This window comes from Sinohyriopsis cumingii, unplaced genomic scaffold (genome assembly GCF_028554795.1).
Source record: "Sinohyriopsis cumingii isolate HCF-2022 unplaced genomic scaffold, ASM2855479v2 utg002078l, whole genome shotgun sequence".
Classification (NCBI taxonomy): domain Eukaryota; kingdom Metazoa; phylum Mollusca; class Bivalvia; order Unionida; family Unionidae; genus Sinohyriopsis; species Sinohyriopsis cumingii.
In genome coordinates, this window is record NW_028316125.1 from 69,934 (window position 1) to 86,851 (window position 16,918).

A 16,918-nucleotide genomic window follows, 5' to 3' on the forward strand; every position below is an offset into this window, starting at 1 on the left:
TATATAGTTGCTCAATTCCACACATTACTTGTACTATTGTCAAGTCATGAAAATGAGTATTTTGAAACTAACATGAACCTTCCCATTTTCTTGTAATAAAAATCACAGATAAACCTGCACATTTTTTAATACAACTAAGCAAACATGAACCATCCTAATTTTCTTGTAACAAAAATTAGCACACACAGACCTTCCCATTTTCTTGTAAGAAAAATAAGCACACACAGACCTTCTCATTTTCTTGAAAAAATAAACATACAGACCATCCCAATTTCCTGTAATAAAAATAACACACACATACCATCCCAATTTTTTAAAATCAAAATATGCACACACAGACCATACTATTTTCTGGTAATAAAAATAAACACATGCAGACCTTCCCAATTTCTTGTTGCAAAGCCTGAAATCTGTGCATTATCTGCATGATTTCTTAATTGTGACTTCTGACCTTCCCAAGTAAACTATACATAGGTAGCCCTTTTATTAATAATAATAATAACAATAATAATAACAATAATAATAATATTAATAATAATAATAATAATGTGGACTTAGCACAGCACTTGATCTTTAGAAGCTCTAAGCACTTTACAGTATTAGATAATACATAAAACATAAATGACATGATTACAAAAACAAACCCAATGAAATTACAAAACTAAAACATGCTGGCATTAATTAAGGAAGTAAACATTATTAAATCTTTAAGTCTGTTATTTTAGTTGAAATTGGTGAGTTTTCAGAGCACTCATAAATGATATCACAGTGTCCTTGTGTCTAAAATCTATGGTCAATTCATTCCATTTAGCTGGGCCCTGGTATACAAAAGAATGTTGTCCACTGGGCCATGGTATACAAAAGAAAGTTGTCCTCTAGGCCCTGGTATACAAAAGAACGTTGTCCACTGGGCCCTGGTATACAAAAGAATGTTGTCCACTGGGCCCTGGTATACAAAAGAACGTTGTCCACTGGGCCCTGGTATACAAAAGAACGTTGTCCATATGACTTTATTTTAACAGTGGGTTATGTATAGCTTTACTGATGATCTGCCAGAAGAGTTCATTGGATGACCATTGTCCATCATCCAACATTTGTTTCTTATCTGATGTCCATCCATTAATTATGGCACTGCAGTGTTTAAAAGTAATTTCAATAACAATTTATGTATATAGTAATATCTGTACTTGGGAACCATCCATTTTTCAGTGATAAAGTTACGACATAATTGTTTCATTACCCATAATCCCTTTATAAGTAAAAATGCCCAACAGGATATGCAGGAGGTGATTTGGTAGAGACTCATACTCTAAGCCACCTGAATTCTATACCTATTCAGGCCAGCTGGGTTGTCTGCCTTTATATACCCATGAGAAAGGGACCTAACTCCCATTTCCATGGCATGATAATGACAATAATATGTTAAAGTGCCATTAGAAATCAACCAACCAATTAAAGGTGTCCAACGAAATGTTTAGATTCGGCATGAAACTTGGGATAAGGTTCAACCAGTTATTAAAGATATATGAATGTTTATCATTTAATTTGATTTTTTAAAATTATTAATTATGCTAAAATGCAGAGAAGAAAAGGTTTCACTATACATCAAGAGAATGAAATTTTCAAAACATAAGTTGATGTAGTACACCACAAGTTTCAACTTATAGGTCCATATTAGATGACAAGCCTCTCCTCCACATGTATAAAAATCAAAGTCATATGTTAAAGTTCATATGCATGTTAAAGTCCACATGTTAAAGCTCAAATGCAAATGTTCACATGTTACAGTTCATCTTCAGATGTTCATATGTTCAAGTTCATGTGTGTGTGTGTGTGATTTGGATTTTTAAAGTAGCTTTAAAAAAAAATCAATCATATCGCTAGGATGTCTGCACTGTGACAGTTTGTAGTGATGTCTAGCACTGTAGCATCATGTCCCACCAAGTCACATTATCCAGACACCAAGCCAACCAGTCCTAACACTAACCTTTTAATGCTGAGTGCCAAGCAGCTGATTGTACCAGTTTTGTAAGTCTTTGGTATGACTTGGCCAGGGATTGAACCCACAGCCTCTCGCATCCGAGGCAGACGCTCTAACCACTAGGCCACCGGAGCGATGAAAGTTCATATGCTAATGGTGATATGCAGATATTCATATACTTTTGCCTATAATAACAGCAGAAATAGTACAATTCCATTAAGTCACTGTTGTTCATGGGGAACAAGTTTCAATGGATTCTGTGGCTATTGCAAGCCATACATTTAAAGATCCAATGCCTATTTATCATTGTAAAATATGGAACCCTTCACCAGATCTACAATGAACATTGATCATTATGTGGAAATGATAGAACTCCTCACCAAATCCACAATGAACATTGAATATTATGTGGAAATGATAAATCCTAACCAAATCCAGTGAACATTGATCATTATGTGGAAATGATAGAACCCCTCACCAAATCTACAATGAACATTGATCATTATGTGGAAATGACAAATCCTCATCAAATCCACAATGATAACTCCTTACCAAATCCACAATGAACATTGATCATTATGTGGAAATGATAGAACTCCTCACCAAATCCACAATGAACATTGATCGTTATGTGGAAATAACAAATCCTTACCAAATCCACAGTGAACATTGATCATTTTGGGGGAAACAATAGAACCCATAACCATATCCACAATGATAACTTCTTACCAAATCCACAGTGAAGATTGATCATTATGTGGAAATGATAGAACCCACTCCCACAATCAACAGTGAGCATTGCTTATGTGGAAACAATAGAACTCCTAACCAAATAAAAAATCATAACCGTTTACCAGATCCACAATGAACATTGATTATTATATGAAAATGGTAGAACCCTTCACCATATCCACAATGAACATTGATCTTTATATGGAAACGATAGAACCCCTCACCAAATAAACAGATTTAAGTAACCATGTAAAAGCAATACTTTATAAACCATGAAAATTTACTGCTCATAAATTAATGACTTCACCTGTTTTCAGTATGCAAGGCTGGATTATTTAAACTGGATATAAAAAACAACCACTGAAATCAGGTATGATGATATAAGTTTATAAACCTTTCATTATTCTCCGGAACAATAATAGAAAGCAATTTGTCTTTTTAGTCTCTCATGTTGGTTGTATCAGTATTATTATTTTTTTTAAAAACAATTTGAAAATGGTACCAAATTGCTTTTTCAAGAAAAGACTGTGATTCAGGGACTCTGTGTTTATTCTTTTTTAAAACTTAAACATCATTTGATTACTAACAGTGAAACCTGTTTACAAAGGACACCTGTTGAGGGACCATGTATTCTGTCCTATACAGATAGTTTGGAATTATGGTCTTCATATACTGATAAAGTACCTAAGACTTCTTCATAACGGTTAATACCTTATTACTCCACTGATAGGCCCATGCTTGATGATAAAACCACCACATCCACGTCTTTGTAAAAACTATAGGAAAGTTAATGTTGGAAAATCATGTCCAGTGATTATCCCATCCCAATCTCTACCAGTTTTATTGAACTGACTTGTTATTAGATAAATACTGTTAATGTTGTTGTGTATAAACTGATTAGAGGTTGCACAGAGATAATCATTAAGACAAGTTATAGATATCATTGAGGTATTCATTAATGGGTGAAGTTTGATGACATCACCAAATTTTAATATTCCTTGCATATTTAATCATTTGTGCGTCAACATTGCACATGAATTACAAAATTAGCCATTCCTTGACATTTTGTAAACAATTTCCAAAACATTTATTAAGACCAGTTAGAGATATTCATTAAGACAAGTTAGAGGCTGCATAGAGATATTCATTAAGACCAGTTAGAGGCTGCATAGAGATATTCATTAAGACCAGTTAGAGACTGCATAGAGATATTCATTAAGACCAGTTAGAGGCTGCATAGAGGTATTTATTAAGACCAGCTAGAGGCTGCATAGAGATATTCATTAAGACAGGTTAGAGGCTGCATAGAGATATTCATTTAGACGAGTTAGAAGCTGAATAGAGATATTCATTAAGACCAGTTAGAGGCTGCATAGAGATATTCATTAAGACCAGTTAGAGGCTGCATATAGATATTCATTAAGACCAGTTAGAGGCTGCATATAGATATTCATTAAGACCAGTTAGAGGCTGCATATAGATATTCATTAAGACCAGTTAGAGGCTGCATAGAGATATTCATTAAGACAAGTTAGAGGCTGCATAGAGATATTCATTAAGACAAGTTAGAGGCTGCATAGAGATATTCATTAAAACCAGTTAGAGGCTGCATAGAGATATTCATTAAGACAAGTTAGAGGCTGCATATTCATTAAGACCAGTTAGAGGCTGCATAGAGATATTCATTAAGACATGTTTCAATATAGATCTCAAGTAGCCATTTCAATCAAAATATTGACTTTTTTTAGGTCTGGATAAACTGACGTCTATATTCAAAGTTTGCCGCAGCCTTCAGGACTTTGGTGACTATTACCACCTACTGGAATGGATCAGAAACTCCTTCACCAGCCTTGCAATGTTTGACTACCCTTATCCAACAAATTTTGTAGCAAAACTTCCTGCCTACCCAGTCAATGTAAGCAGATTATTGATTGGCATTATAAATATTTATTGGCATTATATCATTGGATTTGGCATTATATGTATTTATTGGCTATGCTTTAAAAAAAATATATATATATATATATATATATATATATATATATATATATATATATATATATATATATATATATATATATATATATATATATATAATCATTGTATTTAGCATGATGATAATATTTTCAAACATAGGTTGTTGATTTTGCATGGATTCAAGTTCCCTAGTCTGTCTAAATCCATTTCCAATTAGTACAATACAGTTTGTTTATTTTCCTTGGTTTTGCTCACACTTTTAACATTATTTGCTTACATCATGCTATGGAAGCAGGAACTAAGTGACTTTCTTAAGGACCCGCTGAAGCAACTGAGCTTGTCTTGGTAAGCATCAAACCCATGGCCCTTGGATTACACATCCAATGCTCTACCACCCAAGCTACTGTAGTTCCCACACTACAGTAAGGAGCACTAGCACAGAGCAATATGTTTACTGTCTTCATCATCTTATATTTCAGTCAATACATATTTGTCAGATGTAAAGAGGAACAGTCTACAAGCTATAGTCATTGGGGAAAAAACAAACAAAATTGTATAATTTTTTGCAAGATGTAACTTTGGCATTGGTGATAAGACAGACATGTAACTTAATGGGCTTTGTAGAGAATGACTGATTATTATTAATAATAATAATAATAATAATAATAATAATAATAATAAGAAGAAGAAGAAGAAGAAGAAGAAGAATATTATTATTATTATTATTATTATTATTTGAGACTAATGTGCACTGATACATAGACATGTAAAAACAACAAACTAAATATATCTCAGTTGCAATATTGTATTGGTCTGATATATACTTCATGGTATTATCACAGCTTATAGAAAATGTGGGGATATCATGATACAACTATAAACTCACAAAGGAATCACTAATTGGTATAAAGAGACCTGATTTCAGTCAGAGATTACCTAGTCTGAACTCAGAATTTCCTTTTCAATTAATTTCTTTTTAAAGATGTAGTCATCATTTAATTTTAAGTAAAAAAACTTTTTTTATAGAAAGATGTATAGTATACTTGGTCATGAAGAAAGCTCTAAATGTTTACAGAAAGAAATTACCATATATACTTGTATATAAATTGGATCCAACTGCAAGCTGCACAGACCCTGATCTGATGTTGAAAAATGCACTAGCAGATCTGAGTCCATGCAGTTTGTTAGGTGTATTCATTAAAACAAACAATAGAGACCCTGATCTGATGTTGAAAAATGCACTAGCAGATCTGAGTCCATGCAGTTTGTTAGGAGTAATCATTAAAACAAACAATAGAGCCCCTGATCTGTTGGTGCATTATGTGATGGGAGAGCAGTTTTTGTGTTGTTTGCAGCATGACCCAACTTATAAGTGAGTATAGAAGATATAACTTCATATGGCATACCTCAAATAATTACCATTTTCTTTTCTCATGGTAATTGGATGTGACATCATTAACCCATTTTGTGCTTTTTTTAAAATAAAAGGACTTTAATATCTTGTCATAAAATCACATTTATGTTGGAGGGATGTGACTGTATTTCCAAGATGTTACCTGATACTGCTTGTTAATTCACTGTAGAAAATTAGTGATTTTTTTACATGTCTTAAATAGAAAGTTATATTTGTGCTCATAACAAACATGATGTTTATTAAATATGTAATTTCACTTTGTCTTGATTTACATTTCCAGACTGCCTGTAACTTTATAACAACATCAGCAGATCCTGTCAAAGGTTTAGCTGATGCAGCAGGTAAGTAAGGAGTTAAAGTTTTAAAGGTTTTATTCATGTAATGGTGGAAACCCCTACTTTTTTATCCTACCAGAGGTTTGCAAAGTAAAAATCTTTTTTTTCCTTTGTTGTGAGAACTGAAAACCTTAAATTGTACCATCTGATCATTGATAATGTTACAGAAAATAAATTATAGGTTTGGGCAATTGAGAAGTTCAGAAATTTATGTCATATAACCCATTAATATCAAGTTATCAGATGAAGCTCTTTCTAAGGTTAGTAATGACTCAAAGGGTCAGAGATTATACCAGTTTTTTATTTGTCCTGGACATCCCCCTGTAATTAATGTGGAGTTAGTATATAAAGTTACCCTTGTCTGTTTGTCCTTCCATCCATCTGTTCACACTCACACTGGAGCAAAGGTCAGTCCATTTTTTCTGCCTATACCGCCCTCCTACTAGTAGAAAAAACAAGCTGGCTGTCTCTCTCTTTTTGGAGCAGTTTCCAAATTTCCTGGACTATGGAAATTCGATAGGTGGCAACCTGATTATTCCTGGAAATTTCAACTTTCACATTGACTGTCCCAGAAACTCAAATACATCAAAACTCATAGATTCCATTAATGTTTTCAACCTCAAACAGTCAGTTAACCAACCGACCCATAAAAATGGTCACATTTTAGACTGGATTCTTCATAGACCTGATGATAACATTCTACGGTCCTCCCTGGTATCCCATGAACTGGCATCAGATCACCTCTGCATTATCTGCCATCTTGACATATCAGACCCTAACCCTCCACCTTTATCTGCTACTAAGAGAAAAATCTGTATGATAAATAGAACCAAACTAATGCATGACATCCAAGAAAACCTAACAACTTGTTTACCTCCTACATCAGAACAACTCGATAACTGCATGTGTTCATTCCTCAACAAACTTGCCCCAGCTACCAAGTGCAGAGTATCAATTCAAAAGTGTTCTCCATGGTATAGCAGTGTTAGGGACCAGCTTCGCATTGCTAAAAGAGACTGTCGTAAAGCTGAGAGGCTCTGGCTTTCCACCAGACTCACTATTCATAAGCAAATCTATGAAGTCGCTAAGAAGAATGTCACAAATATAGTCCATGCAGCGAAATCAGCCCACTACACTACTAAGATCATGGAAAGTTCCAGCTGCGAAGAGCTCTTCGAGATTACTAACAAGCTAATATCAAGGAACAAATCAACACCACTTCCAACTACCTTCTCTCCAGTCGACCTTCCAGACATGTTTGCAAATTTCTTCCATGACAAAGTACAAACCATTAGAGATAAGCTTGACACCACAATTTCAATTGACTCATCATCACCATACAGTTGGGATACAGAATTTGAGCGGCAACCATTAGCAGCATTTGAACCTGTCTCTATGGATTTTGTACGTACAGTCGTGATGAAGAGTGCACCAAAGTCATGTGAACTTGATCCAATTCCATCATCACTGCTGCTTGAGTGCTTAGATCCAGTATTGCCTTCACTAACTTATGTTATTAATACCTCTCTCCCATCTGGGGAATTCCCATCATTTTTCAAAACTGCCATTGTAAAGCCTCTGCTGAAGAAACCAGCACTAGACCATAATGATTTAAAGAACTACCACCCAGTTTCTAATCTCCCATTCATATCAAAAATCTTAGAAAAGGTTGTTCTATCCCAGCTTGTATTTCATCTAAATTCAAACAGTCTTTTTAGCAATGTACAATCTGCATATCGCTCTTGCCACAGTACTGAAAATACTCTTCTAAAAGTAGTTAATGACATTCTCTCTGCATTGGATAGCGGAAAGATTACAGTCCTCACCCTCCTTGATTTGTCTGCAGCATTTGACACAGTAGACCATAATATATTACTTCAGTGTCTCCAGCATGTATTTGGCATTCATGATACAGCCTTACTGTGGTTCAAGTCCTACTTGGTCAACAGGACACAGATTGTATCTGCAAATGGAATACACTCCAGCCCAGTTGATCTATGTTGTGGTGTTCCACAGGGGTCTGTTCTTGGACCTGTTCTCTTCATTCTGTACACTCAGTCGCTCTCAAGTGTCATAAATCATCATCCAGTGTCTCACCAATTGTACGCTGATGACACCCAAATATACAAATTTAGCCACCCAACTGAAGTTGATGCTACCATCCAAGGTGTAGAGAGGTGCATTTCTGATGTGAAATCATGGATGACATGTAACAAGCTGCAGATGAATGATGATAAAACTGAGGCCATTCTGATCAAAACACAAAGACTTTCTCATTCACATCCTTTACCTCAAACAATAAATATCAGCAATGCCAACATTAAATTCACACAATCAGTATGAAACCTAGGTGTTACTCTGGACAGTTCTTTCACATTGCACCAACATGTCATGTACATATGCAAGGCTGCATATCTTGAGCTGAGACACATCAGCTTCATTCGCAAATATCTTTCAGTTGATGCCACTAAAACACTTGTGTGTTCATTAGTACTTTCAAGACTGGACTATTGTAACTCAATTCTGTCTGGTTCATCTCAGTATCTACTCTAGAAACTTCAGAAAGTTCAAAACACAGCTGCTTGGATCATACTTAGAGTACCACGATCAGAGCACACCTCCCTGCTGCTCTGTACCCTACATTGGCTATCTGTTCGATCCAGAATCAAACACAAAATTTGTTCTCTGTGCTACATTTCACTGTTGGACTCTAGTCCAACATACCTATCCGACCTCACCCATGTGTACACACCAGCAAGATACTTACGTTCCTCTTCTGACAATCGTATACTCATTATTCCCACTATGAAAACAAAGTCATATGGACAGCATTCTTTTGCATGCCAGGGCCCAGCAACGTGGAATGAATTGCTCACTGAACTTAAGACACAAAGACACAGTGATCACATTCAAGAGAGCTCTTAAAACTCACTTATTTTGACTGGAAGAACAAACTTAAAGACTTAATAATGTTTCCTACCTTAAATATTCTCAGCATGTTTTTTTATTTTTTAATGTTTTTCTAATTTCATGGTGTTTGTTTTTGTAATAATATTATTTTTTTTTTTTTAATTATTATATTATAGGTGTTGTCTAATGTTGTAAGCGCTTAGAGTTTCTAAAGATTAGGCGCTATACAAAATCCTCATTATTATTATTATTATTATATGGTACATATATGAACAAAACTACATACATATTTTGTTCTGAGAATGAGTTTGATATGGTAGAGGGATGGATCAAGCCATTCAGGCCAAGCTGAGATTGATATAGTATAGGGATGGACCAAGGTCTTCAGGCCAAGATGAGATTAAAGTGGTATAGGGATGGATCAAAGCATTCAGGCCAAGTTGAGATTGAAGTGGTATAGGGATGGATCAAAGCATTCAGGCCAAAATGAGATTCATATTGTATAGGGATGGATCAAGGCAGTATAGGGATGGATCAAGGCCTTCAGGCCAAGATGAGATTGATATGGTATAGGGATGGATCAAAACCTTCAGGCCAAGATGAGATTGAAATGGTATAGGGGTGGATCAAGGCCATCAGGCCAAGATGAGATTGAAATGGTATAGGGGTGGATCAAGGCCATCATGCCAAGATGAGATTGAAATGGTATAGGGATGGATCAAGGCCTTCCAGCCAAGATGAGATTGAAATGGTATAGGGATGGATCAAGGCTTTCTGGCCAAGATGAGATTGATATAGTATAGGGATGGATCAAGGCCTTCAGGCCAAGATGAGATTGATATGGTATAGGGATGGACCAAGGCCTTCAGGCCAAGATGAGATTGAAATGGTATAGGGATGGATCAAGGCATTCAGGCCAAGATGAGATTGATATGGTATAGGGATGGACCAAGGCCTTCAGGCCAAGATGAGATTGAAATGGTATAGGGATGGATCAAGGCATTCAGGCCAAGATGAGATTGAAATGGTATAGGGATGGATCAAGGCCATCGGGCCAAGATGAGATTGAAATGGTATAGCAATGGATCAAGGCCTTCAGGCCCAAATGTATTCATAAGCTGTATCAAACACAGTCTTCCCTCCAACTCAGAATCACCTCTGGGATTTATGAAAATCACCAGGCTTTCAAAGACAGTTGGTTGCTTGTGACATGTACATAGTAGTGGTTCACTTCACTATTTTGGTTTACAAGATCTTGAAAACTGAAACCACTAATTGCTTAATACAGGTGACCTTTCACTATAATATGCTTCATTCCAGGTTTATTTTACAATGGGACTGGAGGCAGCCTGCAGTGTTTTGATATCTTCACTGAGTTTGTTTCTTGCGCAGACCAGACAGGGTGTGGTATTGGACCTGATAGCCTTGCCTGGGATTACCAGGTATGCACATCAAGGTTGGGCATCTCCTTTCTCTTAAATCAGCATTCATAGGGTAGATTTAACATAGAAATCTCTCAGGAATATTAAGGCTTTCCCTCATTAGCTTTTCATTTTTAATCATCAAAATATGGGTAGTATGTACTGTGAAAAGATAATGGAGGGTTTGAAGTTGAGAGACCAAAAGTGAATGCCACACGGCTGAATCATATTTGTTCCTTTTCTCACATTGTTCAATCCAAATAGAAATGTGTTAACATGACATGGATACCTCTAACAATATGATTTAACAGAAGGGAAAGTTTTAATTAAAAAAGGATCCATAACTTGAACAAATTTTGTTTGGAAACTGTGAAAATGAAGTTTGACCAAACTCTGTTTAATATAAGGCCACATTCCAAATTTGGTCTTGATACATAAAGTTCTTGGAATGTTTCTGATCTGAAACAGATCTGTGATGCATGATGTGACAGGATGGATGTACAAAACTCCCTCCATAGATATTGCAGGGACATGTGAAATGTACCAAATATCATTGACATCTTGGAATGCTGCTATGATGGACATAATCATACAGTATCAACAAATATTGGTAATACTGTATCCCCGCCAACTCCAGGGCTTTCAAGAGCTTGTGTTGGATGAAATGGCATCACCTTCAACAGCCCCCATGAAATGGTGCCCATTGGCTTGAGTACCCCAGGCAGTCACCCATATTGCCCACCTTTTACTATGGCCTTGCCCCCACCCCAATTATTCCTGATTTGGTCCCAGAAAACATGGCATGTATGGCATGGATATTGGCAATGCTAGATTAGATATTGCAGGGACATGCAGACTCTACAGTATGACATTTGTAATGCTGCTACAACTAACATGGCATTATGTGGAAGATGGACATTTGTGGTAATAATAATAGTAGATTCCTCCATAGGGACACACCATTCCTGACATAGTTTAAGAACAATGGTTGTTTTCTTTTTGAGACTCAAAAAGTGTGTTTTATAGTTCCATGGGGGGGGGGGGGTCAGTGCACTTGTCCCAAAAAATCAACATTGTCCAATTGAAATTTTGATATAAGCCTATAGAAAATGATTAGGAAATTCAAATCTGAATAGAAGAAAAAAACTTTACTGTTTTCTTCAAATCATTTATAATACACTAACAAAGAAAAAATAGTTGGCAAATTCTGCATTGTCAGATACCATCACCATACACATACATACACATGCATACAAACACTAACATAATCACGATGACACTGACATTAAATAAAAACATGCACCAAGTTTCTGTCTATAAAATCAATTCAGTGGCAAAATATAGACCTAATTAGATGCAGTCTTGGCCACTCTAAATAATTCAATAGGGGTTGTAAGATAATGCAAGTAACATTAGTGTTTATCATTACACTCAGTAGAGACTGGATGCTACTGTTGTCTAAACTTCCCTGCTGGATTTTATGAGCAAATCCTGGTCAGAACTGAGTTGCTATTGACTACCACGTCATCAGCATTATCAGAACTGTATCTAATGCAGTCTGACCATGAAATATACTTGTCATGATAGAAAAATGCATTACATCTGGGACGGACCATTTCACTGGGAGAAGGGGACATAATATTTTAAAGTTTAATGTGGGATTTAAAGGTAATACAGCAATAATAAATGCCTATGTTCAGTATGGACCTTAACGCTTTATCAACACAAATCAACTGTGCCAATACAAGCCAAACATGAGCCTGTGCTTATTATTGTCTATCAATGAATCTGTTTTATGGCTAAAATTATCCTGAAAAGCATGGGCCAATTCATAGTGAATCTTTTAACAAGAATAAGGTAATGAATAATAGTAAAAAAAAACTAATCTGAATGTTTAATTCATTGTGTAGTGCTGCTCTTTCGATGGATATCTATACACTCCAGAATACTGTAGTATCATTTATTTTCGTTGGGCTCAATTTTTGTGGCTTTGTAAAAAAAGTATTTTTGTGGGTACTTAAATTTGTGGTTTTGCCTGTAAAAGTTTACATATTAGTAGGTATTTAATTTCATGGCTTAACCTCTGCAAATACCCAAAATAAAGGAAACAAAAGAATAACACTGTGTCGATGCAAATGACAGTCACTTTAAAGCTCAAAGCAGTACTACCACCTGTATAAGGACAAATCAAAGACCTGGTAAGTTCATTACTTACACTGTGTTTTTGACCAAGTGATAAAGATCAGTCAAAGCCGGCGCAGCCAACAACACTAAAACAATACTCCCATCTCTATGAGCACAAATAAAACACCTGTCATGATTAATCACTTTCACCATGTTTATGTTTGAGTGCTCAGCATCCAAGGAAGCTGACACAGTCAACAACACTAGGCCAATCGGTTATTAAAGAACATATGAACTGGCATTTACACAGTGGCATAAGAGTGGTAAAATTCAACTTAGACCCCCCCCTTGGTTCCTGGACTTCCTAATCCGACTTCAACCACTAGACTTGACAGTAAATAAAGAGCACAAAGAAGAAATAAAGTGACACTTCCATGAGTGGTATGATAAATAGGTCATAGACGCCATTACGGAAAAAGATGTTACTGGTGACGATGAGTGCACAGTATTAGTAAACCTTGCAAGCTCATTAATCAAGCCAGTTCACGCTGAATGGATAATTGCATGAGACTTTATTAACATGATGTTGACATGGTGGCTTTGTCCAAAACTCTGAAGTGTGAGCTTTAATTCTCTGCTGTAATTAGTGTATATACTTAGTTTTTCATTAATAATAGTCTTTCAAGAAATAGTTACAGTATTTTACAGGATTTTTCTTCTTTTGGATTAAAAATGTCCTACTTACCTCACATAGAAATTTAAGGCAGTGAGTGTAAAATTACAGCTATCAAAATTATACCTTAGTGAACCTGGGCACTGAAACAATATAAAATGATATATAATTCTTATTTTCAAAAGGTTAAATAAAAAATAAAACAAACATGTAAAAGCTAATATTTAATTACCAGATTACAGTATTAACCTCGATTTATCCAAATACTAGTAGCTGTATTAATCTCTAGGAAACGAAACACTGTAAGAAAACGGGGGGTGGGTGGGTTGGATTGCATCATCCTACATGGCTCATTTTTTGTTGGGGATTTAAAATTTGTGGTGCAGGGCAACGATGAAAACCATGAAAATTGGTCCCTCCATGCAAATTGATGATACTACAGTATATATATATATATATATATATATATATATATATATATATATATATATATATATATATATATATATATATATATATATATATATATATATATATTTGGCAGTATGTCCAAAGGATTTAATGCTCCCTCTTGTTGTTGTACTTCACAAAGTTCTGAAATTTATTTTTGCCTTGCTTTGCTTGCTTTATTGATAGCTTATTGCTTTCAGACTGACCATCAAAAATGAATCACACTTGAACACTATTCCGGCAAGTGAAATAATCATTCTTTGCTTTGTATATATGGAGTAAAATCTGACTTCAAAGAAACATTCACAAGCTTGCCAATAATCTTTAATACAGATGGCTTAAACATTCTCATTCAAGGCAGTAATGTGTAATATCTTCTGTTATTGAACACAAAGTTAGCATCTCTTTTGATTACCTATAACTTAAAACAATTTGGGTTGTTCTTCTTTCTAAACTTTACCTATGCAAATTGGCATAATGTCCCCCCCCGCCCACAACAGTCTTCAAAGGACCCTAGCTATTGCCAGCCAGTTAAGTAATATGTGAAATGGTGTTTGTTTATACCTGTCCACCTTGCGTTTTAATTGCCTCTATGACAAATAGCTGTATAAACTGCCCAAGGGATAGATTTTCTAAACATGACCATGTCAGGGGGTTTGGATTAAAAAATTGTGTTTTTAGCATGACACATCATGTTATGGCAGTTATGCTATACAAACGGTATGGCATTTCACTGACATGTGGGGATGGCTGCTAAGTTTATTGTATTCACCAGGCTTGTACTGAGATTCCACTAGTGGGAGGCAGCACCAATGTGACAGACATGTTCCCAGAGATGCCATTTACAGCACAAGATAGGGAGAAATATTGTCAGAAGCAATGGAATGTAACACCACGAGATGACTGGTCTGCCATCCAGTTTCTAGGTCGAGGTAAATATTAGCTAGAATTAAATCATGTTAAATATACACTAATGATTAAAGCTTACAAGGTCTTAAAATGTTCTATAAAGATTGTGGTGAGTTTAAATAATAGATAGGGCACTGTATGTGATTTGTGTGATTTAGATTTTTAACATAGTTTTAACAATTTTCCAGAGAGGCCCTGAGTGGCAGAGTGGTCTAAAGCACAATCCGTTACGGATCATTGCCATCTCACCTCTTTCTGCATGGGTTTGAGTCTCGGATTCAGCCAATGTGGGTATGTGAGAAAGCTTGCCAGTAGCTTCTCATGGGTTGGTGGTTCTTTCCGGGGTTTTCCCGGGTTCTTCCTCCACCATTAATACTGGCTGCCATGTATAGCCTATTGTGTGCTGAAAAATGGCAATAAACCCTACAACAACAACAACAACAATTTTCACATCATATTACTATGATGTCAGCAGTGTGGCAGTTTAGAGTGATGTCTAGCATGGGGGCATCATACTGCAGACATGTAGCATGATGTCCCACCCAATCACATTATCCTGACACCAGGCCAACCAGTCCTAACACCAGCCTCTTAATGCTGAGTTCCTAGCAAGGCAGTTGTTTGTACCATTTTTAGAAGTCTTTGGTATGACTTGGCCAGGGTTCAAACCCATGATCTCCTGCATCCGGGGTGGATGCTCTAATTCCTAGGCCACCGGAGCGGTCCTGGGGCACTACTAAATAAGAAGTTTTAGAGAAAAAGAGATACTGCAGAATCAAAGTATTGGTAGAAAGTTGAGGTAAAATATATACAAGATGCTGAAAAACATAGCCCAGTGTAGTGTATTGTAAAATAGTGTAGATGGGTGGCAGGTCCAGGACCTTTCAACCTCTGAGGGAGCCAAGTCCGACACTGGGTGGCAGGTACAGGACCTTTCAACCTCTGAGAGAGCCAAGTCCGACATGCATATGAACATGTCCAGGTTGCTGAGATGTAGAAGGTTAATTTAAGTGGCTTCTCATTTGCAAGAAATATTTTCAGAATATGATTGTTAATTTTAATGCATTTCATAATGGTATTTAGTACTGGGATAGAAAATTTTTAATATTTTAAATTGATATTCTTCATTTGTGATGTCATGAAAATCAGGAAAAGGTAATATGGTTTCCATGAGTTTTAATTCCCCAGAAAAATCTTTAAATGCTCATCATTGTTTTTCAGATTTTTTACCATTGTTTTTGTTAAGAGGTCTTCTTTATTTTTATGATGTTTATTTGTTTATTTCTAAATTTACTGCTCCGGTGGCCTAGTGGTTAGAGCATCCACCTCGAATGCGGGAGGTCGTGGGTTCAATCCCCGGACAGGTCATACCAAAGACTTACAAAAATGGTACTAACAGACATCACTAGATACTGCCACACTGCAGACATCGTAGCGATATGACTGAAAAATTGTTAAAACTATGTTAAAAATCCAAATCACACACACACACACACACACACACATTTCTAAATTTGGTTTTGCATTAATTGGTATGCTGCATGAAAAAAGTGGAGAGATAAAAAAGCATTTATAATAAACGGCACATGGCTTGTTATTAAGTATCAATTAATTGAAGCTCAATCCTGTTGGGAAACAATATCCCATAACACCCTCACCCTATTACTTTCCAGAAAAGAGACAAATATTTGCCTATTCCTCTGTTCCTTTTGATTGTTTTTTTAATAAAAGGAGTTAGATGTAACAAAGTTTGGTCTGAACTAGGCCTGTTGTTTTGTGGTAAATGTTTTAGCATAGAATGCTTTTTTTTGTCCATATTGTGTACTTTTAAAATGAATAAGTTTTGCATGTCTTTTTGTTTTGTGGGATGTTTAATGAAAGTTTTATATGTAATGCAGTTATATGCTTCATACATATAGCTATATATATATATATGCATACAAGTTTCCTCCCTTTTTCAAGATACATGTATATTATTGTGATCATTTTTTT

General features: G+C 35.7%; 1 protein-coding gene across 1 annotated transcript in view; it reads left to right on the forward strand.

Annotated features, from left to right (window-relative positions):
• LOC149771170 (dipeptidyl peptidase 2-like) overlaps positions 1-16,918 on the forward strand; it is a 70,965-nt gene that overhangs the window by 44,855 nt on the left and 9,192 nt on the right. The window contains exons 5-8 of the mRNA XM_089948780.1: positions 4,462-4,628; positions 6,385-6,445; positions 10,670-10,791; positions 14,793-14,949. Coding sequence (XP_089804906.1) covers positions 4,462-4,628; positions 6,385-6,445; positions 10,670-10,791; positions 14,793-14,949 — 507 coding nt within the window. The remainder of the gene's footprint in view (positions 1-4,461; positions 4,629-6,384; positions 6,446-10,669; positions 10,792-14,792; positions 14,950-16,918) is intronic.